Consider the following 22,806-nt stretch of genomic DNA (forward strand, 5'->3'; position numbering starts at 1 on the left):
AAGTTTTACTTGCAGCATTGAGTCAGTGGTGAGGAAGGCAAATGCAATGTTAGCATTCAATTTAAAAGGATCGACTTCCGGTAAGATGGCAATTGTTTAGTTGCTCCGAACTTTTGCTCCGTTATTCTTCTTACCTTTGCACTATGTGTCTCCCTTTTTAAACCTTAGTTAGGTATTTTATTAGTTCTCTTCTACCTGCCTGCGAACACATCTATCTTATAATGGCTACCAAAAGTATTAAAACCGGGAAAAAGGAAACTTCTACGGCTTTGCCGGCTGACATTCTCGCTGTTCTGGAACAACATCGACAAGATACTTTAATGGATTTTAGAACTGAATTTAGAACTTCTTTCAACCAGCTGAATGTCAAACTGGATCAGATTAATGCTAGAGTGGATGATCATGATGAACATTTATCTCGCATTGACGTAACTTCTGAAGATTTAAAACGCCGTGTTCAATATCTTGAAACTCTCTGCTCCAACCTAGAGGAGAATAGTAAACTTTTTTCCAAAATGGTGGATCTTGAAAATCGGAGCAGACGTTGCAATCTACGAATTCTTGGTTTGCCAGAGGCCACCGAAAAGGGCTCTCCCGTTGAATTTTTTTCCAAGTTTCTCTGTGAGATTTTCGGGAAAGAATTTTTTCCGACTCCACCTGAACTTGAAAGGGCACACAGGATCTATGTTCCTCGAGCAATTCTGGGTTCCCGCCCACGGCCGATTATTTTATGCTTTCATCAATACCAGGTGAAAAACCGTTTGATGATGGAGGCACGCCGCAGAGGTACTTTTGCCTTTCAAAATACGGTCATTCGTTTTGTGGAGAATTTTGCCCCCCAGGTTCTGAAGATGCGTGCTGAGTTTAAAGGTGTAATGAAAGTGCTTTATGATCATGGTTTCAGACCCTCCCTCCGAAATCCAGCCGATCTTCGAATTACGCTTACTACTGGAGATTATAAGTGGTTTAAATCAGTGAAGGAGGCTGAGGCATTTGTTGGAAGTCTCCCAGCCACCTCGTCTTCTTCAGAACCGGCCTGACTTTCTAAAATGGTTGATAAGTACTTCTCGAAGTAAAACTATTTTTTCCGAACTCAGAATTTACTTGAATAATTCAGTCATTATCTATTGAAACTCTAAGGACTGTAGTCAATCTCTCCCTGGACTTGGTGCGTTTTTTCTAAATAGATAATTTAAGTTTAATGTTTCCCTGCGAACTTTTAGATTTCAATTGTGTAATCTATTTTATTTTTGTATAACCTTATCTATAGAGAACTACAATTGTCTTTAACTTGTTTTGGAGGTTTGGAGTTTTTATTGAAGGCCTCCCTGTTGGTTGATTCATAGTTTAAGTTTTGCTTTTTTTTCTGTAAATGGTTGATAAGGACTCTCTTTGAATTTTATAATTTCCACCTTTTCTCCCTCCCTTTTTTTACTTTTCTTTTAATCTTTTATAATTTTTCGCGGGTAGGTTAGTTTTAGTTTTCTTCTGATTTTCTTTGTATTAAGTTTTATACCTCTGTTGAAGTTGTTCCTATTTATAATTCTGTTTTCTAGTGCATAAATTAGTTATTATTTGCTATATTATTTATACGGAACTTTTGTTAACGACACAGAACTGGAAGTCATACTTGGGTTAATTTTTTTGGTAGAGCTAGCTGCTTTTTAGGTAGCCGTCTAATTTTGGGTTGCTGAGGGGGTGGGTTCTCCAGTTCCAACACTACTCACTGTTTCTTTTGTTTTCCTTTGTTATTCAGGACATGTCTCTGTTTTGATTCTACAGATCTATGTTTACATTTTTGCTCCCAGACTGTTATTGTACTGCTTGATTTTTTATATGCCTGCTACCTTCTATGCACTAACAATTGATAATGGTTAATTCACTTAAATTTGTGAGCTGGAATGTAAAGGGATTGAATCATCCTGTTAAAAGAAGGAAGGTATTCTCACATATTAAACAACTCAAAGCTGACATTGCTTTCCTTCAAGAAACTCATATTCGTAGTTTTGATAATTCTCGGCTTCTGTCAAAGTGGGCAGGTCAGCACTTTCATTCATCCTTTGCTGCCAAAGCTAGGGGGGGTCTCCATTCTTATTAATTCAAATATTCCTTTTGAACTCCATAATAACTCCATATCTGATACAAATGGCCATTTTATTATTGTTTCTGGTAAATTATACAATACTGAAGTTGCACTAGCAAACCTGTATGCTCCCAATTTTGATGATGTTAATTTTTTTGAACGTTTTTTCTCCTCGCTACCAGATTTAAACTCATACTCTCTTATACTGGGTGGCGATTTCAATTGTTGGTTAGATCCTAATTTGGATCGATCGTCCTCTGTTACTAGACTACTTACTAAATCTGCCTTAGCTATTCACTCTTTTCTCTCTAATTATGGTATCTCTGATATATGGCGTTTCCTTCATCCCACTGAGAGAGACTATTCTTTTTTTTCACATGTTCACCATACCTTTACTAGAATTGACTACTTTTTACTCGATAATCAACTTATTCCATCTGTCTATTCTTGTGACTATCAGAGTATACTGATTTCTGACCATGCCCCAATTACCTTGTCTTTAAATTTTCCTGGTCTCCCTCACAGGAATAAACACTGGCGTTTTGACTCGACTTTATTATCGGATGATGATTTTCTAAAATTTATTAAGGATCAGATAACCTTTTATTTTAACACCAATACATCATCTGAAATGTCATCCCAGATTGTCTGGGATGCCATGAAAGCATATTTGAGGGGTCAAATAATCTCCTATACAGCAAATCTTAATAGAAAGTCCTGTGCAGATCAATTAGACCTCATTAATCAGATTAAAGAATTGGATCAACTGTATGCTCAAACTAAGAATCCTGAATTATACAAGAAGCGTGTAGAACTTCAAACTAAATTTAATCTTCTGTCTACTCAACCTGTCGAACGCCAACTTCTTGAAAGCAAGAGTCGCTTCTATATTCATGGTGACAAATCTGGTAAATTTCTAGCCAATCAGCTGAGACGTTCCAAAGCCAAACAACATATTACAAAGATCCAGAAGGAGAATGGAGACTTTACATCGGATCACTTAGAAATCAATGACACATTTAAAAATTTCTATTCTCGACTTTATTCCTCTGAATCTTTGAATGACAATATCTCTGTTGATCACTTTTTAAATAATCTGAATATTCCTTCGTTTTCATCTGATTTTAAAGCCAAACTTAACGTGCCTATTTCATCAGAAGAAATATCTTTTGCAATTTCTGCATTGTCTTCAGGGAAATCTCCTGGACCTGATGGGTTCCCTGTAGAATTTTATAAATCATTTTCTTCACTTCTTTCCCCTCAGTTATTCTCAGTATTATCTGACTCGTTTATTTACGGTAAATTGCCACCCTCTTTTAATGAGGCATCTATTATTCTTCTATTAAAAAAGGGTAAAGACCCAACAGAGTGTTCCTCGTATAGGTTGATTTCTTTGCTCACTGTTGATGTTAAAATCTTGGCCAAAGGTTTGGCCTATAGATTAGAAACTGTTATTATTTCTGATAATCAAACTGGTTTTATTAAAAACCATCTTCCTTTTTTTAACATTCGGCGTTTATTCAACATTTTATATTCACCTCCAACTGGGATTCCTGAATGTGTTATTTCTCTTGATGCGGAGAAAGCATTTGATCGTATAGAGTGGAACTACCTTTTTGCAGTTTTAGAAAAATTTGACTTCGGTCAAAGTTTTATCTCTTGGATCAAATTGCTGTATTTGTGTCCTACTGCCTCTGTTTTGACTAATTTTCAGAAATCCCAGTTATTTAATCTCAAACGTGGCACCCGCCAGGGATGCCCTTTAAGACCCTTTCTCTTTGATTTGGCTATAGAACCTTTGGCGATAGCATTTCGAAATTGTCCTGAATTGACCGGGATTTGGAGAGGGGGTGTTGAGCATAAAGTTTCTCTTTATGCTGATGACTTATTACTTTTTCTTTCAAATCCGTCTACATCCTTACCTCCAATGTTTTCACTTCTTGATCAGTTTAGCCAGTTCTCTGGCTATAAACTTAATTTACATAAGAGCGAACTTTTCCCAATTAATAAAGAAGCACAAAAATTAACATTTCGTGATCTCCCTTTTAAAGTAGTTCATAATCAATTTACTTATCTTGGGATTACAGTCACAAGGAAGTTTAAAGATCTCTTTCGTGAAAATTTTGCCAATCTTTCATATACTATAAAACAGAGTCTGTTACAATGGTCACCTCTATCTATGTCTTTGGTAGATCATATCAATGTTGTTAAAATGTATGTTCTCTCTAAACTTTTATATTTATTTCAACCAATCCCAATTTTTATTCCTAAATCTTTTTTTGATTCCTTAGACTCTATTATTTTGTCATATCTGTGGAAGAATAAGAGCTCTAGAATTAATAAAGTTTATCTCCAAAAATCTAAAAAAGAGGGTGGCATGGCTTTACCTAACTTTCGTTTATATTATTGGGCAGCCAATATACGTTGTGCTACCTTTTGGCCTTTTTTCCATGGCCAACCCGAGTGCCCTAATTGAGTGGCAATGGAGTTGAGTTCCACTAAAGATTTATCTATCTCTGCACTTCTTGGCTCTGTACTCCCTAGTAGTTTGTCCAGATTAATTGTTAATCCTCTTGTTAAACACACTTTGCGTATATGGGCTCAGTTTAGGAAGTTTTATGGTTTCCATGGTTTTTCCTTTTCTAGCCCTATCTTACATAATCACCTTTTTTTACCTACTACGTATGATTCAGCATTCCGTGATTGGTATAGGAAGGGCATTAGACATTTTGAAGATTTTTTTATTGATAATCGCTTCACATCTTTTCAACAGCTCTCTGCTAAGTTCAATCTGCCCAATGCTCATTTTTTTAGATATCTCCAAATTAGGCACTTTATTAATCCTTTAATTCCTAACTTCCCTGAAGTGCCTGAGAAAAATGTTATGGATTTATTTCTTTCTATTAATCCACTAGGTAAAGGTTTAATATCATTTATTCATGATAAATTAGCATCCTTACAGCGTGCCCCTGTGGATAAAATTAGAATGGCTTGGGAGCATTCTTATCTCCCAACGGAGAAATATCTCCTTATCTGATGAGACTTGGGATTCGATTCTCAAATCGGTTAATTCAACCTCTCTTTGTGCTCGCCATTGCCTTTTACAGTTTAAGATTGTTCATAGAGCCCATATATCTAAATCTAAACTATCTCGATTTTACCCTAACATTAGTCCTCTCTGTGATAAATGCAAAAGGGGCAAGGCCTCTCTCATTCATATGTACTGGTTTTGTCCTAGTTTGGAGAAATTTTGGAAAGACGTCTTCATAACGTTATCTTGTATTCTGAATCACCACCTAGAACCTAACCCTTTAATTGCTTTGTTCGGTTTTTAGGGCGAGACAGATTTACGTCTGAGTTCGACTAAGTGTCGAATATTATCTTTTGCCTCTCTCCTGGCTAGACGTTTAATCCTCCTTAGATGGAGGGATGTTGCCACGCCCACGCATGCTCAATGGCTTAACGATATTATGGCCTGCTTAGACCTTGAAAAAATTCACTATTCAGTTCTTAATTTGGATACAAAGTTCCATAAGGTCTGGGGACCTTTTATTGAGTATTTTCATAACCTTCCTCTTAACTAAGGTTTTTTTTTCGGTCCCTTGCTTTCAGCTCCTTTTTTGTTGGTAGTAGGCATTAATATCTTCTGTTGCTAAGTGTATTTACAGTTTTGGGGGTTTGAATGTCCTGATGTATATTCTCTAGATTGTGTTGTGGTTGGTCTGGAGTTCTTTTTTGTTGCGGGGCTTGGGGAGGATATTAATTTTACATATCTTCAATTTGGGTGCTTTCTCAATTATCTTCTTTTGTATTATATTATTATTGTATGTTTATTTTTGCACTGTATTAATGTTCTTCATTTCAATCTGGGTTTTTTTTATCTGTAGCGATGTAGAAAATATATTTAAAAATTAATAAAAGGATCAAGGATGTAACACTGAGGCTTTATAAGACGTTGTTCAGACCACAGTTGGAGAATTGTGAGCAGCTTTGGGCCCCTCATCTAAGAAAGGACGTGTCGTTATTGGAGAGGATCCAGAAGAGTTTCACCAGAATTATTCATGGACTGAAAGGGTTAATATACGAGGCGTGTATGATGGCTCTGGACCTGTAGTTGCTGGAGTTTAGGAGAACGAACATGGGATTGCATTGTAATCTGTCAAATATTGAAAGGCTTAGATGAGTGGATGTGGGGAGAATGCTTCCTATAGTGTGAGAGTCAAGGACAAGAGGTCACAGCCTCAGAATAGAGGGGCATCCATTCAGAACAGAGATGAAGAGGAATTTCTTTAGTCAGAGGGTAGCGAATCTGTGGAATTCATTGCCACAGATGGATGTAGAGACCAAGTCATTGGGTATATTTAAATGGGAGCTTGATAGGTTCTTAATTATCAAATTGTGTCAAAAGGTTATGGGGAGAAAGCAGGAGCATGGGGTTTAGAGGGGCAGTAAATCAGTCATGATGGAATGACAGAGAAGACTCGATGGGCCAAATGTCCTAACTCTGCTCTTATGTCTTATGGATTTATGGTTAAATAAATGCCAGAAAGCAATGACAGCACGAGAAATATTGCCTCATGTTTGCAACCACTTCCTGAAGTGTCAAAATTCAGTGTTGCCTAGTCTGTGTCTAGTCACAGCACAGGAACAGGCCATTCAGACCATTGAGTCTGGGCTGACCCACGCCCACCCAGTTACACTAGCCCTACTAAATTGAATGTTTAAAGCAAATTTACTAACAGAGTACGTAGAAGTCACCAAATACAACCCTGAGATTCAATTCTGTGTGGGCATTCACAGGAAACACAGTAGGATCAATGAAAGATCACGCAGACAAACAACCATGGTGCAAATGACAACAAATTGCGTAAACAGAAAAAGACACAAAAAAAATTATAGCAAATAAATAAGCAATCGATATCAAGAACATGAGATGAGTCCTTGAAAGTGAGTCCATAGGTTGTGGGAACAGTTCAGTGATGGGCAAGTGAAGTTGAGTGAAGTTATCCCCTTTGGTTCAAGCGCCTGATGGTTGAAGGGTAATAAAATGTTATTGAACCCGGTGGTGTAACACTGAGCGTCATAGGAAGTCATTCCCGCCTGTGGCCATCAAACTTTACAACTCCTCCCTCGGAGTGTCAGACACCCTGAGCCAATAGGCTGGTCCTGGACTTATTTCCACTTGGCATAATTAACTTATTATTATTTAATTATTTATGGTTCTCTATTGCTATTTTTCTTCATTATTCTTGGTTGGTGCGACTGTAACGAAACCCAATTTCCCTCGGGATCAATAAAGTATGTCTGTCTGTCGTGAGTCCTCCTCCTCCTTCCTGATGGCAGCAGTGAGAAGAGAGCACGGCCTGGATGGTGGGGGTCCCTGATGACAGATTCAATTCAATTCAAGTTTAGTTGTCAATCACCCGTACATGAACACTCATGAATAGAGCCCAGAGAAACAGCGGTATTCTGGGGTCAAGTTGGCAAAACACAGTACCAACAGTCACACACAGCACAAAGCACGCACAGGATAGCAAGCACCCAAGGCATCATAATTACACAGCAAGAGTCCAAAACTTGCGACATTAATCTATAATCAACCACAACGGTGCTTGTTTTCTGCCCACCAAACACTGGGGGGGGACACACCAACTCCAGCCTGGACAACAGCCACACCGACCACAGTGGATCACACCAGTGATCTCTCTCTCAGCCGTTACTGCAGCTTAAGGCCCAGTCGTTGCATTTCCAAGATAACAAGCACATGTTGAAAACTAAAAAACTACAAGCACGCAAAGTATCTATGGACATACTCCAGATCCTTCAGCCCTTTGAGATCTTCAGTCCACCACATCAGAGCTTGCCTTCTGCTGAACGAAAACGGGGAGTGACGCCAGCCCGGATGTTGTGGTTCGTGGTCCCCAGTGGAGCACGCCAGCTCGGTGTGTGGCTGTAAAGCAAGCGGCCCCTCAGCTTGGGGCCCTGAGGCCACTGACCACAAGAGGGCTTGTCTTCTGCCGAGCAAACAGTGGGGGGGGGAATGGTGCGGCACTGGTTCCATCCTGGACACTGCCCCCCCGATGTAGCACACTGGCTCCGACACCCCTCCCCAACGGCTGTGAACAGGCAACGTCGCGGCGCGAGGCCTCGCTATGACCGAGGCCACGCGGCTCGGCCGCCGTCCACCCCTGCTCTCAGCTAATAAATCAATGAACGCAACTTGCAGCGTAGCACATTAACGGTATCCAAGAGGGTCTTGCGATCACAAGAGAAGCAACCGTGACGGCCACTGGCCAGTTGACCGCGAGCCTCCATCGATTCAGGCAGCAGCACGATGGACGCACAGCTCCTTCATGTTCTCCGCCAGCAAGCAACTCAGTGATGACGTAGAGCTGAGGAACTTTACGTTAATGTATTTCAGGATCTCGTGATCATTAAAAACACATTTTTAATAATCAGATGCTGCTTTCCTGCACATGTGCTCATGGCGGGGACGGCTGTATCCACCATTTTTTGTAGGCTTTCCCGTTCAAGGGTATCGGTGTTTCCATATCCGTAGCCGGTCAATATACTCTTCCCACGCACCTACTATAGAAGTTCGTCAGGGTCTGCTACATCTTCTCAAACTCCTAAGGAAGCAGAGGCACTGCCGTGCTCACACTGAACCCAGGACAGGTCCTCTGAAATCCTAACACCCAGGAATTTAAAGTGTTACGAAGGATGAACAACTCTGATGGGCAGAAGGGTGCAGAGTTGCCCATGGAGAATTGCAAACAGGTACTATTTCGAAGCTGCTAACAAGAGAGTGAGAGAGACGAAAGAGAACATGCCAGGACATCTGTTACTGATAACAGCCTGAGAGAGAGTTATGTTTATCCACCATGTTATGACTCCCGAAAGACTTCTGGCTGCGGAGAGGGCTGTTTACGTGGTACCATTCAGTTCATTAAAATTTCTCAGTGGACAGCCGGAGTGGGCTGGTTTGACGGGTTGTCATTCAAACCTGATTGACACCTGAGACCCCGTGAGTGGGGATAAAAGTGAGGTCTGGGGAGACACCCCTCAGACACACCAGGAGACACACTAGTGAGCATCAGAAACCCACGAGAAAGTGTGGGGCATCGGAGACCGAACGAAGGATCGGTCAATTTCACTCACAGTGTTTATAGCGAGGCTGGTGGGGGATTGTGTATGTGTCCACCCTTGCCTGGGTGACAAGTCCACCACGGAAGAACGGTCTAGCTAAAGGACAGAGGGGTCATACTTGAATGGCCACAACAACACATCGACGGATCAAGATCGTAAAGGAAGGTTTGCAAGGACAATAGCTGTCACTGTTTGATCGCCCTCTCTCTCTCCAACAATTACAACACATCGACCAACAACTACCTCAGCCTGCATGAAGTGAACTGAACTTTATATTTCCATGTGACAATTCATTATGCCCTAGACAACGATAGAGCTTGTTTATTATTGGTTATTATTATACCCACACTTTTAGGTTTAGTATTGCTAACGTGTATTATCTGTATATTTGCATTGATATTGATTTGTATATTTTTACTAATAAACACTGTTGAAAATAGTATCACCAGACTCCAACGGACACTTCTATCTTTGCTGGTAAGACACCCAGTTACGGGGTACGTAACAAAAGTTGCTGACCCTCTCCACTTCTGATCCTCCTGAAGCCAATAATCAGCTCCATCGCCTTGCTGACATTGAGTGAGAAGTGCTCGTTGTGCCGCCACTCAGCCAGATTTTCAATCTTCCCCTAATACGCTGATTCATCACCACCTCTGATTCAGCCTATGACGGTGGTGTCATCAGCAAACTTGAATACGGCATCGGAGCTGTGTTTAGCCACACAGTCGAAAGTGTAAAGTGAGTAGAGCAGGGGGCTGAGCACACACCCCTGTGATGCATCTGCCCTGATGGAGATTGTGGAGGAGATGGTGTTGCCAAGCTACACAGGAATGGCTTAAAAACAACACAGTTAATGTCCTGGAGTGGCCAAGTCAGAGTCCAGACCTCAATCCAATTGAGAATTTGTGGTTGGACTTGAAAAGGGCTGTTCACTTACAATCCCCATGCAATCTGACCGAGCTTGAGCAGTTTTGTAAAGAAGAATGTGGAAAAATTGCAGTGTCCAGACGTGTAAAGCTGATAGAGACCTATCCACACAGACTCAAGGCTGTAATTGCTGCCAAAGGTGCAGCTACTAAATACTGACTTGAAGGGGGTGAATACTTATGCAAACAATTATTTCGTGTTTTATATTTGTAATTAATTTAGATCACTTTGTAGAGATCTGTTTTCACTTTGATACGGAAGAGTCTTTTTCTGCTGGTGGTGTGAGAAAAGCCAAATGTAATCCACAGTGATTCAATGTTGTAAAACAATAAAACACGAAAACTTCTAGGGGGGTGAATACATCTTATAGGCACGGTAAATGCCACCAGATGACATTCTTTGAGGCAGATGACCATGTTCTTCGTAGACACCGGTATAATTGAAGCCTGCTTGAGGCAGGTGGGTACCTCAGACCGCTGAAGCGAGAGGTTAAAGGTCTCAGTGAACACTCCAGCCAGTTGATCAGCACAGGTCACTAGTGCTCGGCCAGGTACCCCCTCTTGGCCAGATGCTGTCCGTGGCATTCAAGCCCTGCCACAACTGTCAAGCATCCTTCACTGATTCAAGCTTTGTTGGAATTGCCACTTCACCCAGGAGGTGGCTTTCCCGAGATCGTACGTGCACCTCTGGTAGCTTTCTTCATCACCAGACTTTAACGCCTCTGATCTGGCCTTCAGCAGATTTCCGATCTCATGGTTTATCCAAGGCTTCTGGTTGGGGAAGACTGAATGATTTTGTGGGGTCACACTCGTCTACAACTGTTTTTAAGAAGTCCGTAACAACCCTAGTGTATTCACTGAGATCCACATGTCAGTCCTTGAGCATGGCCCAGTCCACCAACTCGAAGCAATCCCGTGACCACCTCTTTCTCGTGTTTACTTCTGGAGCCTTGATCTTTAGCCTCTACCTGTACGCTGATAAGAGGAGGACAGCCTAGTGATCAGAAATGCAGTCTGGGCAGGATACTGGAGGCTTTCCTTATCTTAGTATAACAGTGGTCTAGTGTGTTGGGACCCCTGGTGCTACAGGTTGTGTGCTGATAGTAACTGGGCAGAGATTTCTTCAAACAAGCCTGGCTGAAGAATCTGACTATGATTTGAAATGCGTCGGGGTGGACTATTTCTTGTTTGCTGACAGCAGCATGCAGTATGTCAAGTACCGGATTACGACGGTGGTATGTAAACAGCAGTCAGGATCATGGAGAATCATCCAATCACCTTAAAATGATGCCTTCTCATATCAGCTATTTCCGCCCTGGGACAAAGTCTCTGCCTGTCCACTATCTATGCCTCTTATCATCTTGTACACCTCTATCAAATCACTTCTCGTCCTCCTCCGCTCCAGAGAGAAAAGCTCGAGCTCGCTCACCCTATCCTCATAGGACATGTTCTCTAATGCGGATAGTATCCTGGTGAATCTCCTCTGCACCCTCTCCGAAGCTTCCACATCCTTCCAGCAATGAGGCAACTAGATGTGATCACAATATTCCCGGTGTGGTCTAACCAGGGTTTTAAAGAGCTGCAACATTACCTTGTTCGGTAGTTTTGTTAACAACTGGCTACCTTTTTAAATGATCCTAGATCATTTACTGAACTGAAATTCTTGTTCTGTTTTGGAATTTTAGCACTTGGATTATTTTGCCAGGAGACGCAATGAAAGAAAGCATGATCTAACCTGTTTAGTCCACATTCCAGCAGCTCGGGGGGGTGGGGGGGGGTGGGGTGTCATGCCGGGATAGAAGCAAACAGTATAAAGAGAGAGATAGATAGAGAGATAGAGACAGACAGACAAGTATGAACTGCTTCTTGCCTCCTCCTTCCAACCCTATCCTCCCTCCTACCGAGTACTTCTGGTTAGAGAAATGTTCAAACTAACTACACAGTCAAAGTCAAGCTTACTGTCCTGTTAAAGACAAAGTGGAGTTTACTGTCGTCTGCACAAGTCCATGTGTGCAGAGGCCCAATGATAAACCTACTTGCACCTGTGCTGTGCCTGCATTACTTACATTTTGAATTATATCTTGTTAACCTATTTGTGGTAATATTCTGCTTTACGTGCTGTGTGTGATACGTTTTGTGGGTGCACTGTGGTCGGAGGAATGTTGTTTTGTTTGGTTGTATGTCCGGTCACATGATAAAGTTGGATATTACATCAGATAGGCAACATTCACAAGAAAGACGTAAACTATAAACGAAAAATACTCAAAATCCAAAGCAACACACACAAAATGCTGGAGGAACTCAGCGGGCCGGGCAGCATCTCTGGAGAGGAATAAACAGTCGTAGTTTCAGGCCGGAAATGTCGACTATTTATTAATTTCCTTGGATACTGCCCACATTTTGTGGGTATTACCGACCATAAATGATCCACCATTTTTACAAGAAAGAACACAATTAGAACAAAATTTAAAGTCCATTTTAGTGCAAAGTGTTGCAATATAGAGGTTGTGATGAAAAAAAAGAAAGATCAGTTTATTTGTTAAAGCATTTAGTGAAATGCATCAAATCTATTCAGTGAGGATTGTACCGAGGGCAGCCCGCAAGCGTTGCCACACTTCCAATGCCGACATAGCGTGTCCACAACTTAACCCTAACATCTTTGTAATGTGGGAGGGATCTACAGCACCCAGAGAAAGCCATGTGGTCTCAGGGAGAACGTACAAACTCCTTACAGGCAGTGGCGGGAATTAAACCCCGATCTCACAGCCAGCCCTGTAAAGTGTTATACTAAGCACTATGCTACCATGTCATCCCAATAAGAATTGAGCCGAGTGGTTCAGGAGTCAAAGGGTTGAAGGGAAGTAGGCGTTCCTGAACCCTTTGGTGTGGAACTTCACAATCCTGTACCTGCTGCCCAGTGGGAGGTGTGAGAGCCAGGGTGGCGTAGCAGTCAGCACCACACAAATACAGTTTGGAGTTCAATTCAGCTGTCAGCTGTAAGGAGTTTGTACGTTACCACTGTGACCTCGTGGTTTCCTCCCACAGTCCAAAGACGTACCAGTTTATAGGTTGGTTGGTCATTGCATATTGTCCTGTGATTGGGCTGCGGTTAAATACATGGGCTGCTGGGTAATGTGGCCCACTGGGCCTGGTCCGTGCTGTACCGCTAATAAAGACTAAAGAAATAATGATGGCTTGACACAGGTAGCAGGGGTCTCTGATGATGGATGTGCACAAGTACAGTGAGGTACAGGTTGCAATGAAACACTTGCTTGCAAAACAAGACTGTGCAGAACAAGAGAGTGTAAAAACATAAATACAAAGTCGTCCACGATGCGGCAAGAACAACCAGCAATGATCAGCTCAACGACACCTCTGTCCCACTGTTATACCACTATTGAAATGTCCTCTCGTGCAATAAGATGGACTCTTGCCCTCACAATCTGCCTTGTGTTGCCCTTACACCTGACTGTCTGCCTGCACTGCACTTTCTCTGTAACTGTACCCCTCTACTTTGCATTCTGCTTTCCTTCCTACCACCCTGATGTACCCACGTTTGGAATGATCAGTATGGATGGCATGCAAAACAGGTTTTCACTCTACCTCAGTACATACCAATAGTGAACAGATTACCAGTGACTAAAAGAAAGGTTGATAATTCCTTGAAAAGTAATATTCTAAGTTCAAAGTAAATTATATGCGAGTCAGAATAGAGGGACGTCCATTTAGAACGGAGATGACGAGGAATTTCTTCAGCGAGAGGGAGGTGAATCTGTGGAATTCATTGCCACAGGTGGCTGTGGAGGCCAAGTCATTGGGTGTATTTAAAGCAGAGATTTATAGGTTCTTAGTCAGAGGGTCAAAGGTTACAGGGAGGAGGGAAGAGAATGGGGTGGAGAGAGAAATGGATCAGCCATGATGGAATGGCAGAGCAGACTTGATGGACAGAATGGCCTAATTCTGCTCCTATGTCTTATGGTCTAAGTTTAATATCAAAGTACGTACACATCACCATATACTACCCTGAGATTCATTTTCTTGTGGGCATTTCCAGAAGATACAAAGAAACACTATAAAATCAATAGAAACCCACACACACAAATATCTGACAAACCGATGTGCAAATACGAAAGAGAAAAAAATAATATACAAGCAATAAATCTCAAGAACATGATGAAGAGTCTTTCAAATTGAGTCCAAAGGTTGTGGGAACAGTTCAATGTGACGCTATCCATGCCAGTTCAGGAGCCCGATGGTTGTAAGCTGTTCCTGAACCTGCTGGTGTGGGTCCTAATGTTCATGTACCTCCTTCCCAGGGGTAGCAGAGAGAAGAGAGCGTGGCCTGGGTGGTGTGGGTCCTAATGTTCATGTACCTCCTTCCCAGGGGTAGCAGTGAGAAGAGAGCGTGGCCTGGGTGGTGTGGGTCCTAATGTTCATGTACCTCCTTCCCAGGGGTAGCAGAGAGAAGAGAGCGTGGCCTGGGTGGTGTGGGTCCTAATGTTCATGTACCTCCTTCCCAGGGGTAGCAGAGAGAAGAGAGCGTGGCCTGGGTGGTGTGGGTCCTAATGTTCATGTACCTGCTTCCCAGGGGTAGCAGTGAGAAGAGAGCGTGGCCTGGGTGGTGTGGGTCCTAATGTTCATGTACCTCCTTCCCAGTGGTAGCAGAGAGAAGAGAGCGTGGCCTGGGTGGTGTGGGTCCTAATGTTCATGTACCCCCTTCCCAGGGGTAGCAGTGAGAAGAGAGCGTGGCCTGGGTGGTGTGGGTCCTAATGTTCATGTACCCCCTTCCCAGGGGTAGCAGTGAGAAGAGAGCGTGGCCTGGGTGGTGTGGGTCCTAATGTTCATGTACCCCCTTCCCAGGGGTAGCAGAGAGAAGAGAGCGTGGCCTGGGTGGTGTGGGTCCTAATGTTCATGTACCTCCTTCCCAGGGGTAGCAGAGAGAAGAGAGCGTGGCCTGGGTGGTGTGGGTCCTAATGTTCATGTACCTCCTTCCCAGGGGTAGCAGAGAGAAGAGAGCGTGGCCTGGGTGGTGTGGGTCCTAATGTTCATGTACCTGCTTCCCAGGGGTAGCAGTGAGAAGAGAGCGTGGCCTGGGTGGTGTGGGTCCTAATGTTCATGTACCCCCTTCAAAGGGGTAGCAGAGAGAAGAGAGCGTGGCCTGGGTGGTGTGGGTCCTAATGTTCATGTACCTCCTTCCCAGGAGTAGCAGTGAGAAGAGAGCGTGGCCTGGGTGGTGTGGGTCCTAATGTTCATGTACCCGCTTCCCAGGGGTAGCAGAGAGAAGAGAGCGTGGCCTGGGTGGTGTGGGTCCTAATGTTCATGTACCTCCTTCCCAGGGGTAGCAGTGAGAAGAGAGCGTGGCCTGGGTGGCGTGGGTCCTAATGTTCATGTACCCCCTTCCCAGGGGTAGCAGTGAGAAGAGAGCGTGGCCTGGGTGGCGTGGGTCCTAATGTTCATGTACACCCTTCCCAGGGGTAGCAGAGAGAAGAGAGCGTGGCCTGGGTGGCGTGGGTCCTAATGTTCATGTACCTCCTTCCCAGGGGTAGCAGTGAGAAGAGAGCGTGGCGTGGGTGGTGTGGGTCCTAATGTTCATGTACCTCCTTCCCAGGGGTAGCAGAGAGAAGAGAGCGTGGCCTGGGTGGTGTGGGTCCTAATGTTCATGTACCTCCTTCCCAGGGGTAGCAGAGAGAAGAGAGCGTGGCCTGGGTGGTGTGGGTCCTAATGTTCATGTACCTCCTTCCCAGGGGTAGCAGAGAGAAGAGAGCGTGGCCTGGGTGGTGTGCGTCCTAATGTTCATGTACCCGCTTCCCAGGGGTAGCAGAGAGAAGAGAGCGTGGCCTGGGTGGTGTGGGTCCTAATGTTCATGTACCCCCTTCCCAGGGGTAGCAGAGAGAAGAGAGCGTGGCCTGGGTGCCGGGTGCCTTGCTGATGGGTGTTGGTTTCTAGTGACATAGCTCCATGTAAATGTACTCAATGGTGGGGATAATCAGCTCAATGACACTGTTATACCACTATTGAAATGTTGTATATGGGGAGGGCTTTATCCGTGATGGACTGGGCTGTGCCCACTTCTTTTCATAAGCTTTTTTTAATCCTTGGGACTGTTGTTTCCATACATTTTCCAATCTCCTGCACGTCCCCCAATCCCATCCCTCCGTGGACCTATCCAAATGCTTCTTAAATGTCACCTTTGTACCTGCCTCAATCACTTCCCCTGACACCTCACTCCATTGACTCATCACCCTCTGGATGAAAATGTTGCCCTTCAGGTCCCCAGTAAACCTTTTCCCCTCTCAACTCGAAAGCTATGCCCCCTCCCCAGTTTTGACATCTGTTCTGAGACTTTTCAAGTCAACGATTTGCAGCACCAACTTTTCCCAGTCCTAATGAAGGGACGTTGACCCTGACAGGACACTCAGTGGCCACTTTATTAGGTACACCTGTACTCCTGCTCGTTAATGCAAATCTCTAATCAGCCAATCACGTGGCAGCAACTCAATGCACAAAAGCATGCAGACACGGTCAGGAGGTTCAGTTGCTGTTCAGATCAAACATGAGAACGGGGAAGAAATGTGATCTAATTGACTTTGACCGTGGAATGATTGTTGGTGCCAGACAGGGTGGTTTGAGTATCTCAGAAACTGGTGAGCTCCTGGGATTCTCATGCACGACACTCTTTAGAGTTTACAGGGAATGGTGCGAAAAATAAAAGAGAAAAACATCCAGTGAGCAGCCGCTCTATGGACAAAAACAGCTTGTTAATGAAAAGCTCAGAGAATGGCCAGGCTGGTTCAAGCTGACAGGAGGGTGACAGTAACTCACATAACCTCACGTTACAGCAGTGTTGTGCAGAGGAGCCTCTCTGAACGCACAACACACCGAACCTTGAAGCGGATGGGCTTCAGCAGCAGAAGACCACGAACGTACACCCAGTGTACAGGAAGTACATAATAAAGTGGCCACTGAGTGCAGACACTTTTCTCCCGATTTGCTGGTTGTTTTATGAATTTCATGCATGGGGCAGAGGGAGGAAAGTGAAAATAAAGGAGGGTAGTATGAGGGACCTACAGAGGGGCAACATGCGTCATCACCCTGGACATGCCCTCCACTCACTGCTACCATCAGGGACAAGGTACAGGAGCCTGAACAGCTTCTTCTCCTCCGCCATCAGATTTCTGAATGGACAATAAACCCATGTATAGTACCTTACTTTTGTTTAGCTCTCTCGTTGCCCTGCATTTTCAAATTTATTCTGTATTTTCAGTGCTCTGCAAGATTCTTCAGCACATATATATAGTCTCTGTCCGAAATGTCGACTGTACTCTTTTCAATAGATGCTGCCTGGCCCGCTGAATTCCTCCAGCATTTTGTGTGTGTTGTTTAAGACCACTGCACAGTACTGTATCGCACTGTCCTGCTGTCACAAAAATACAAGTTTCATTTCATATGTGAGTGATGATAAACATGATTTTGATCTAGGAGTCTATTGTGGACTGAGAGTGGGAAGGGGGCAGGGAGAGGGGCATCATGGTTGTGAAAAGGGGAAGGAAGAGGGGAGAGAGAGGGAAGCACCATTGAGACATTCGGCAATGATCAATAAACCGATTGTTTGGAATCAAATGACCTTGCCTGGCGTCTCAGTGCTGGGTGTGTCTGCACCCGCACCAACCCTTGCCCCCTGGCATTCCTTCTCCGCCAGCTGTCCCACACCTTTCCCATAGCATTCCAGCCTCACCATTCCCAACTTCCTTTACTGCCACCAGATTTACAAACTCCCTCTCCACTCCACACTGACAAACACAGCACTGTGCCAAAGTCTTAGGCACCCTGGCTATGTACATGTGCCTAAGACTTTTACACAGTACTGTACAATATGTACATCTTATTTAATTTATCGATTTTCATTATTACGTTTTTCAATGTACTGCTGCTGCAAAACAACAAATTTTACGACCAATGTCAGTGATATTGACCCGGACTGTGATTTAGGGGGCTCAGTATCGTCCTGGGAAAGTGAGGAGGCGAGTTGGATTGGGTCAGCGGTGAGGAGTTCAAATGCATTCATTTCCAGAGGGCTGGGATATCAAAGCAAGGATATAATGATGGGACTTCATAAGGCACTGGTCAGACTGCACTTGGAGTATTGGGACCCTTATCTAAGAAAGCGCGTGCTAACATTGGAGGCGGTTCAGAAGAGGTTCACAAGTATGATCTATGAGGAGTGTTTGACGGCTCTGGGCCTGTAGTCACGGGAGTTTAGAAGACTGGGCTGGGGGGGGGACTCATTGAACACCACGCCAAATACAGATTGGAAGTTCTCACTGTGGAACATTTTGTTCTCTTTCCATAAGATATTGAAGCAAAAGTTAGGCTATTCAGCCCATCAAATCTGTTCCATCAAGGCTGATTTATTATCCCTCTGAACCCTAATCTCCTATCTTCTTCCTGTGACCTTTGACAACCTGACTAATCAAGAACTTACCAATGACTCAGCCTCCGCTGTGGCAAAGAATTCCACAGATTCACTACCCTCTGGCTAAAGAAACTCCTCCCCATCTCTGCGCTAAACTTTTATTCTGAGGCTGTGCCCTCTGGTCCCAGCTATTTCAATATTTGATAGGCTTCAATGAGATCCCTGCTCATTCTTCTAAACTCCAGCGAGCACAAGCCCAAAGCCATCAAACACTGCTCACATGTTAACCCTTTCATTCCCAGAATCATTCTCCTAGACCAGTGGTTCCCAGCCTGGGGTCCATGGACTGCTTGGTTAATGGGAAGGCTCTGTGGCATAAAAAAAAAAGTTGGGAACCCCTGCTCTGGTCCCTCTCCACTTCCAACACATCTTTTCTTAGATAAGGGGCCCAAAACTGTGCACAATACTCAATGGATATCCGGACACAAAAAGATTCTAGGGATATGGAGGCTGTGCGGGGAAGTGGTAGGAAATCACCTCAATCATAGATAGCATAAATAGGGTAGATGGTCAGGGTATTTCTCCAAGGGTAGGGGTTACAGAGAGGGGGGGGGAAACATTTAAGATGGGATGGGCAAGTTTCATTTTTAAGGCACACTGAGGTGGATGCTGTCAGGATCTACACAGGGGCCACCAAGAGCGGCGCTGGAAGCAGATACGAAAGTGGTGTTGGATGGATGGATGCAGAGAAAGGAGGGACATGGATCGCACGTAGGCAGAAACTGAGTCGTTTCATTTAGCATCATGTTCGGTGGGCAGAAGGGCCTGTGCCCACACTGTTCTGACATCCTGCTTCATTGAATGATGCAGCAACATTGAGGGTCTGTGGGGTCCACCTCAAAGCTGTCACGTGAGTTGATGTGGTGGGTACGAGGGCACATTGGTGTTTATTAGTCAGGGGAGAGCCACGAGGTAATGTTGCAGCTCTATCAAACTCTGATTACACCACACTTGTGTCCAGTTCTGGTCACCTCATTGTAGGAAGGATGTGGAAGCTTCAGAGAGGGTGCCCAGAAGCTTTAGAGTGGTTGCTGCCTGGATTGGAGAGCATGTCTTATGGGGATAGGTTGAGTGAGCCAGGGATTTTCGCTTCAGCGTGAAGGAGGATGAGAGGTGACTTGATAGAGGTGTACAAGACAAGTGGCATAGATCAAGTTGACAGCCAGAAGCATTTTCTACAGGGCTGAAGTGGAGGGGGAGGGCATAACTTTAAGGTGATTTGAGAAGAGGATGGGGATGATGTCGGAGATAAGTTTTTTTCTCCCACAGAGAGCAGTGGGTGTGGAACACCCTCCCAGGGTGGTGGCAGAGGTATACACAATAGGGGTATTTAAGAGACTCTTGCATAGGCACATGGATGATAGAAAATAGGGGGTTATGTAGGAGGGAAGGGTTAAATTGATGTTGGAGTTGGTTAAAACTTTGGCACAACATCGTGGGCTGAAGTACTGTGCTGTACTATGTTCTGGATCCAAGGGGTAAATCCCCAGCTCCTATCGCCAGCCCCTGGTCGAGGATGAATGGGAGAGGCACGAGCAGATTGCTGCTTCATTAGGAGGGGAGGGGAACTTAAGATTAAAAAAATTGCAGAACTGGAGCCAAATTTGTAAAGAGTGCTTAACCACAGGATATAAATTTAAATTAGCAACTTCAGCTAATTGTATAGGTAGAGCAACTCCTAATAACGAAGTTAAATAAAACTGTTTCACAGCTCTCAGTTCCAGGTCTACCCAGATTGGCCGGTCAGTCCTATCACCCCAATATAACCAAAAGGACATATATCGCAAATTAACTCCCCAATAATACATTCTTAGATCAGGCAACGCGAGGTCTCCATCCTTTTTCAACTTTTGTAGATGATTTTTACTGATCCTTGGTCCCTTATTATCCCAAATAAAAGGTAGAATAATAGAGTCAATCCGATCAAAAAACTTCTTAGACAAAAAAAAAGGAATTGAGGCATTGTTTAAGTGTTGTTACTTCGATGTACCTGTGTATTTTTGAATAATAATAATAATAATAATTTAAAAGATTTGAAAAGAAAGGAGGGGAGGGGAAGGGGCGAAAGGGCAGTCCTGGCATTTGTCACGCAGCTTCAAAATGTCAACGTACTGCCCCGTGTCCCCGGCAGCCCGCAGCCACCGGGGTGTCACTACATTCAACACCTCAGTAAGGAATCTTAGTTCCAGGTCATACCGGTTCGCTGTGTGCATACAGAGGACAGAGATCCAGCCCTGGGTACAAGACTGAAGTGGGAAGGAAGGAAGGATGCATTGTACCAGCGCACTGTGTACAACGGTCCCATTGCTCAGCGTCTTGGCTCGAAATGTTGACCACCATTCATTCCTCTCCACAGATGCTGCCTGACCTGCTGAGTTTCTCCAGCATACTCTACCCAACAACTGGTGTATCTTTCTCGAGGTCCGCTTCCGGGCTCCATGCGCATTCGGTTAACGCAAAGCCAAAAACGAAATCCCCAGACGACTATATCTATATACTTTTAAAAAACACACCAGAAAACGCCCTGCCCATCCGAGATAACTCTGGGGAAAGTAGACCGAGTTTAGTCGTTGACTGCACCGGCGTGTGGATTCCCTCCCACCCCGACCCCAGGGTTAAGCAAAGAGCAAGGCCTCACAGGAGTTGATGATGGTCTTGAAGCGGTGCTTTTGGTCGCGGTCCCTCTCCTGGAGCTGCCGGGAGATGTTCGCTCGCCAGCGACCGGGATCTCCCGCCGCCATGGCGGCAGTGACAGACGGAATGGGCAACAGTGGAGTTTGTTACAGTGCGGCTGACGTCACGGCGCTAGGGGAGGGAATCCCCGACTGCTCCACGCCTCGGCGGGGCGAGGGGGGGGAACACCGTACATCTTCTCCAGGTTAAAAGCACCGTATTTAGCGAAGAAGCCAAATTTACGGCGGACACATCGATAAGTACAGTTGAACAGGATATGGAATAGCAAGACGCGCGACAGAGAGGGAGGGGAGGCTGCATACTGGATGTGTAGATTATAGACCCCCCCACAACCTGGTTTGTTCTTAAAAGATGTCCTGAAATCACACGTCGGCTTCGATTAACCCTTTAAAACCCTTTAGAATAGCGGGTTTATTATCAGAGTAACACCCACAGAATTCTGGAGGCACTTAGAAGGTCAGGCAGCATCTATGGAGAAGAATAAACGGTCGACTTTTCGGGCCGCGGCACTCCATTGATGCTGACCGACTGTGTTCCTCCAGCATTTTGTGTACTCCTCACCTCCGAACCTATAAGAAAGATAAATATTATGAAATGCATAGATGCGTAAATGCAAGCAGGATTTTTTTTCCACTGAGGTTGTGACATAGGATGAATGGTGAAATGCTTTAGCGGAACCTGAGGAGGAACTTCGCTCAAATAGTGGTGGCACGGACAAGATTAACCTATTTCTGTGCTGTAACCATATATCAATTACAGCACGGAGACAGGCCATCTCGGCCCTTCTAGTCCGTGTAGTTCTCTCTGAGAATCATATTTATTAAATGGCTGACATACTGACTTAACGCGAATTTTATTGTCTTGAGGCAGTAGTACAAATATAATTAATTGCACAAGTTAATTAATAAATAGTAAGGGAGAAAAGTAACAATGAATTTGTGTTCGTGGGACTGTTCGGAAACCTGATCGTGGAGGAGAAGTGGCTGTTCCTACAACTTTGAGTGTGGGTCTTCAGCCTCTCTTGTACCTCCTCACCGGTGGTAGTAAGGAGAAGGGGGCATGTTGCGGACGGTGAGGGTCCTTAATGATCACTGCTGGCTTTTTTGAGGCATCGCCTTTGGAAGCTCTCCTCGGTGGTGGGGAGGGATGTGCCCGTGATGGAACAGACTGAGTCTACCAAGCCCTGCTGCCTCTTGAAGATCCCTGTGTTGAGTTTATACATTCCCCCGTGACCCTGTGGGTTTCCCAGGCTGGGCCAGTTTCCTCCCACATCCCAAAGACACGCAAAATTGGTGAGCTTACTGGACACAGTAAATTCACCCCAGTGTGTGGGTGAGGGATACAGTCCGGGTGGGGATGGGTTAAGGTGGGTTTAGCATAGGATTGATGTAAATAGGCAAATGATAGCTCATAATTGTGAGCCAAAGGGCCTGTTTTAGGGCTGTACATCTTCCTATGATTGATCTACATCAGGCTTCATGGAA

General features: G+C 44.4%; 1 protein-coding gene across 1 annotated transcript in view; it reads right to left on the bottom strand.

Annotated features, from left to right (window-relative positions):
• Positions 1-21,383, bottom strand: part of LOC140727086 (autophagy-related protein 16-like) — a 107,585-nt gene extending 86,202 nt beyond the window's left edge. Inside the window, exon 1 of the mRNA XM_073044330.1 lies at positions 21,267-21,383. Coding sequence (XP_072900431.1) covers positions 21,267-21,369 — 103 coding nt within the window. The 5' untranslated portion in view covers positions 21,370-21,383. The remainder of the gene's footprint in view (positions 1-21,266) is intronic.
• Positions 21,384-22,806: the final 1,423 nt, after the last annotated feature.

The sequence above is a fragment of the Hemitrygon akajei genome, chromosome 4 (genome assembly GCF_048418815.1).
Source record: "Hemitrygon akajei chromosome 4, sHemAka1.3, whole genome shotgun sequence".
Taxonomy (NCBI): domain Eukaryota; kingdom Metazoa; phylum Chordata; class Chondrichthyes; order Myliobatiformes; family Dasyatidae; genus Hemitrygon; species Hemitrygon akajei.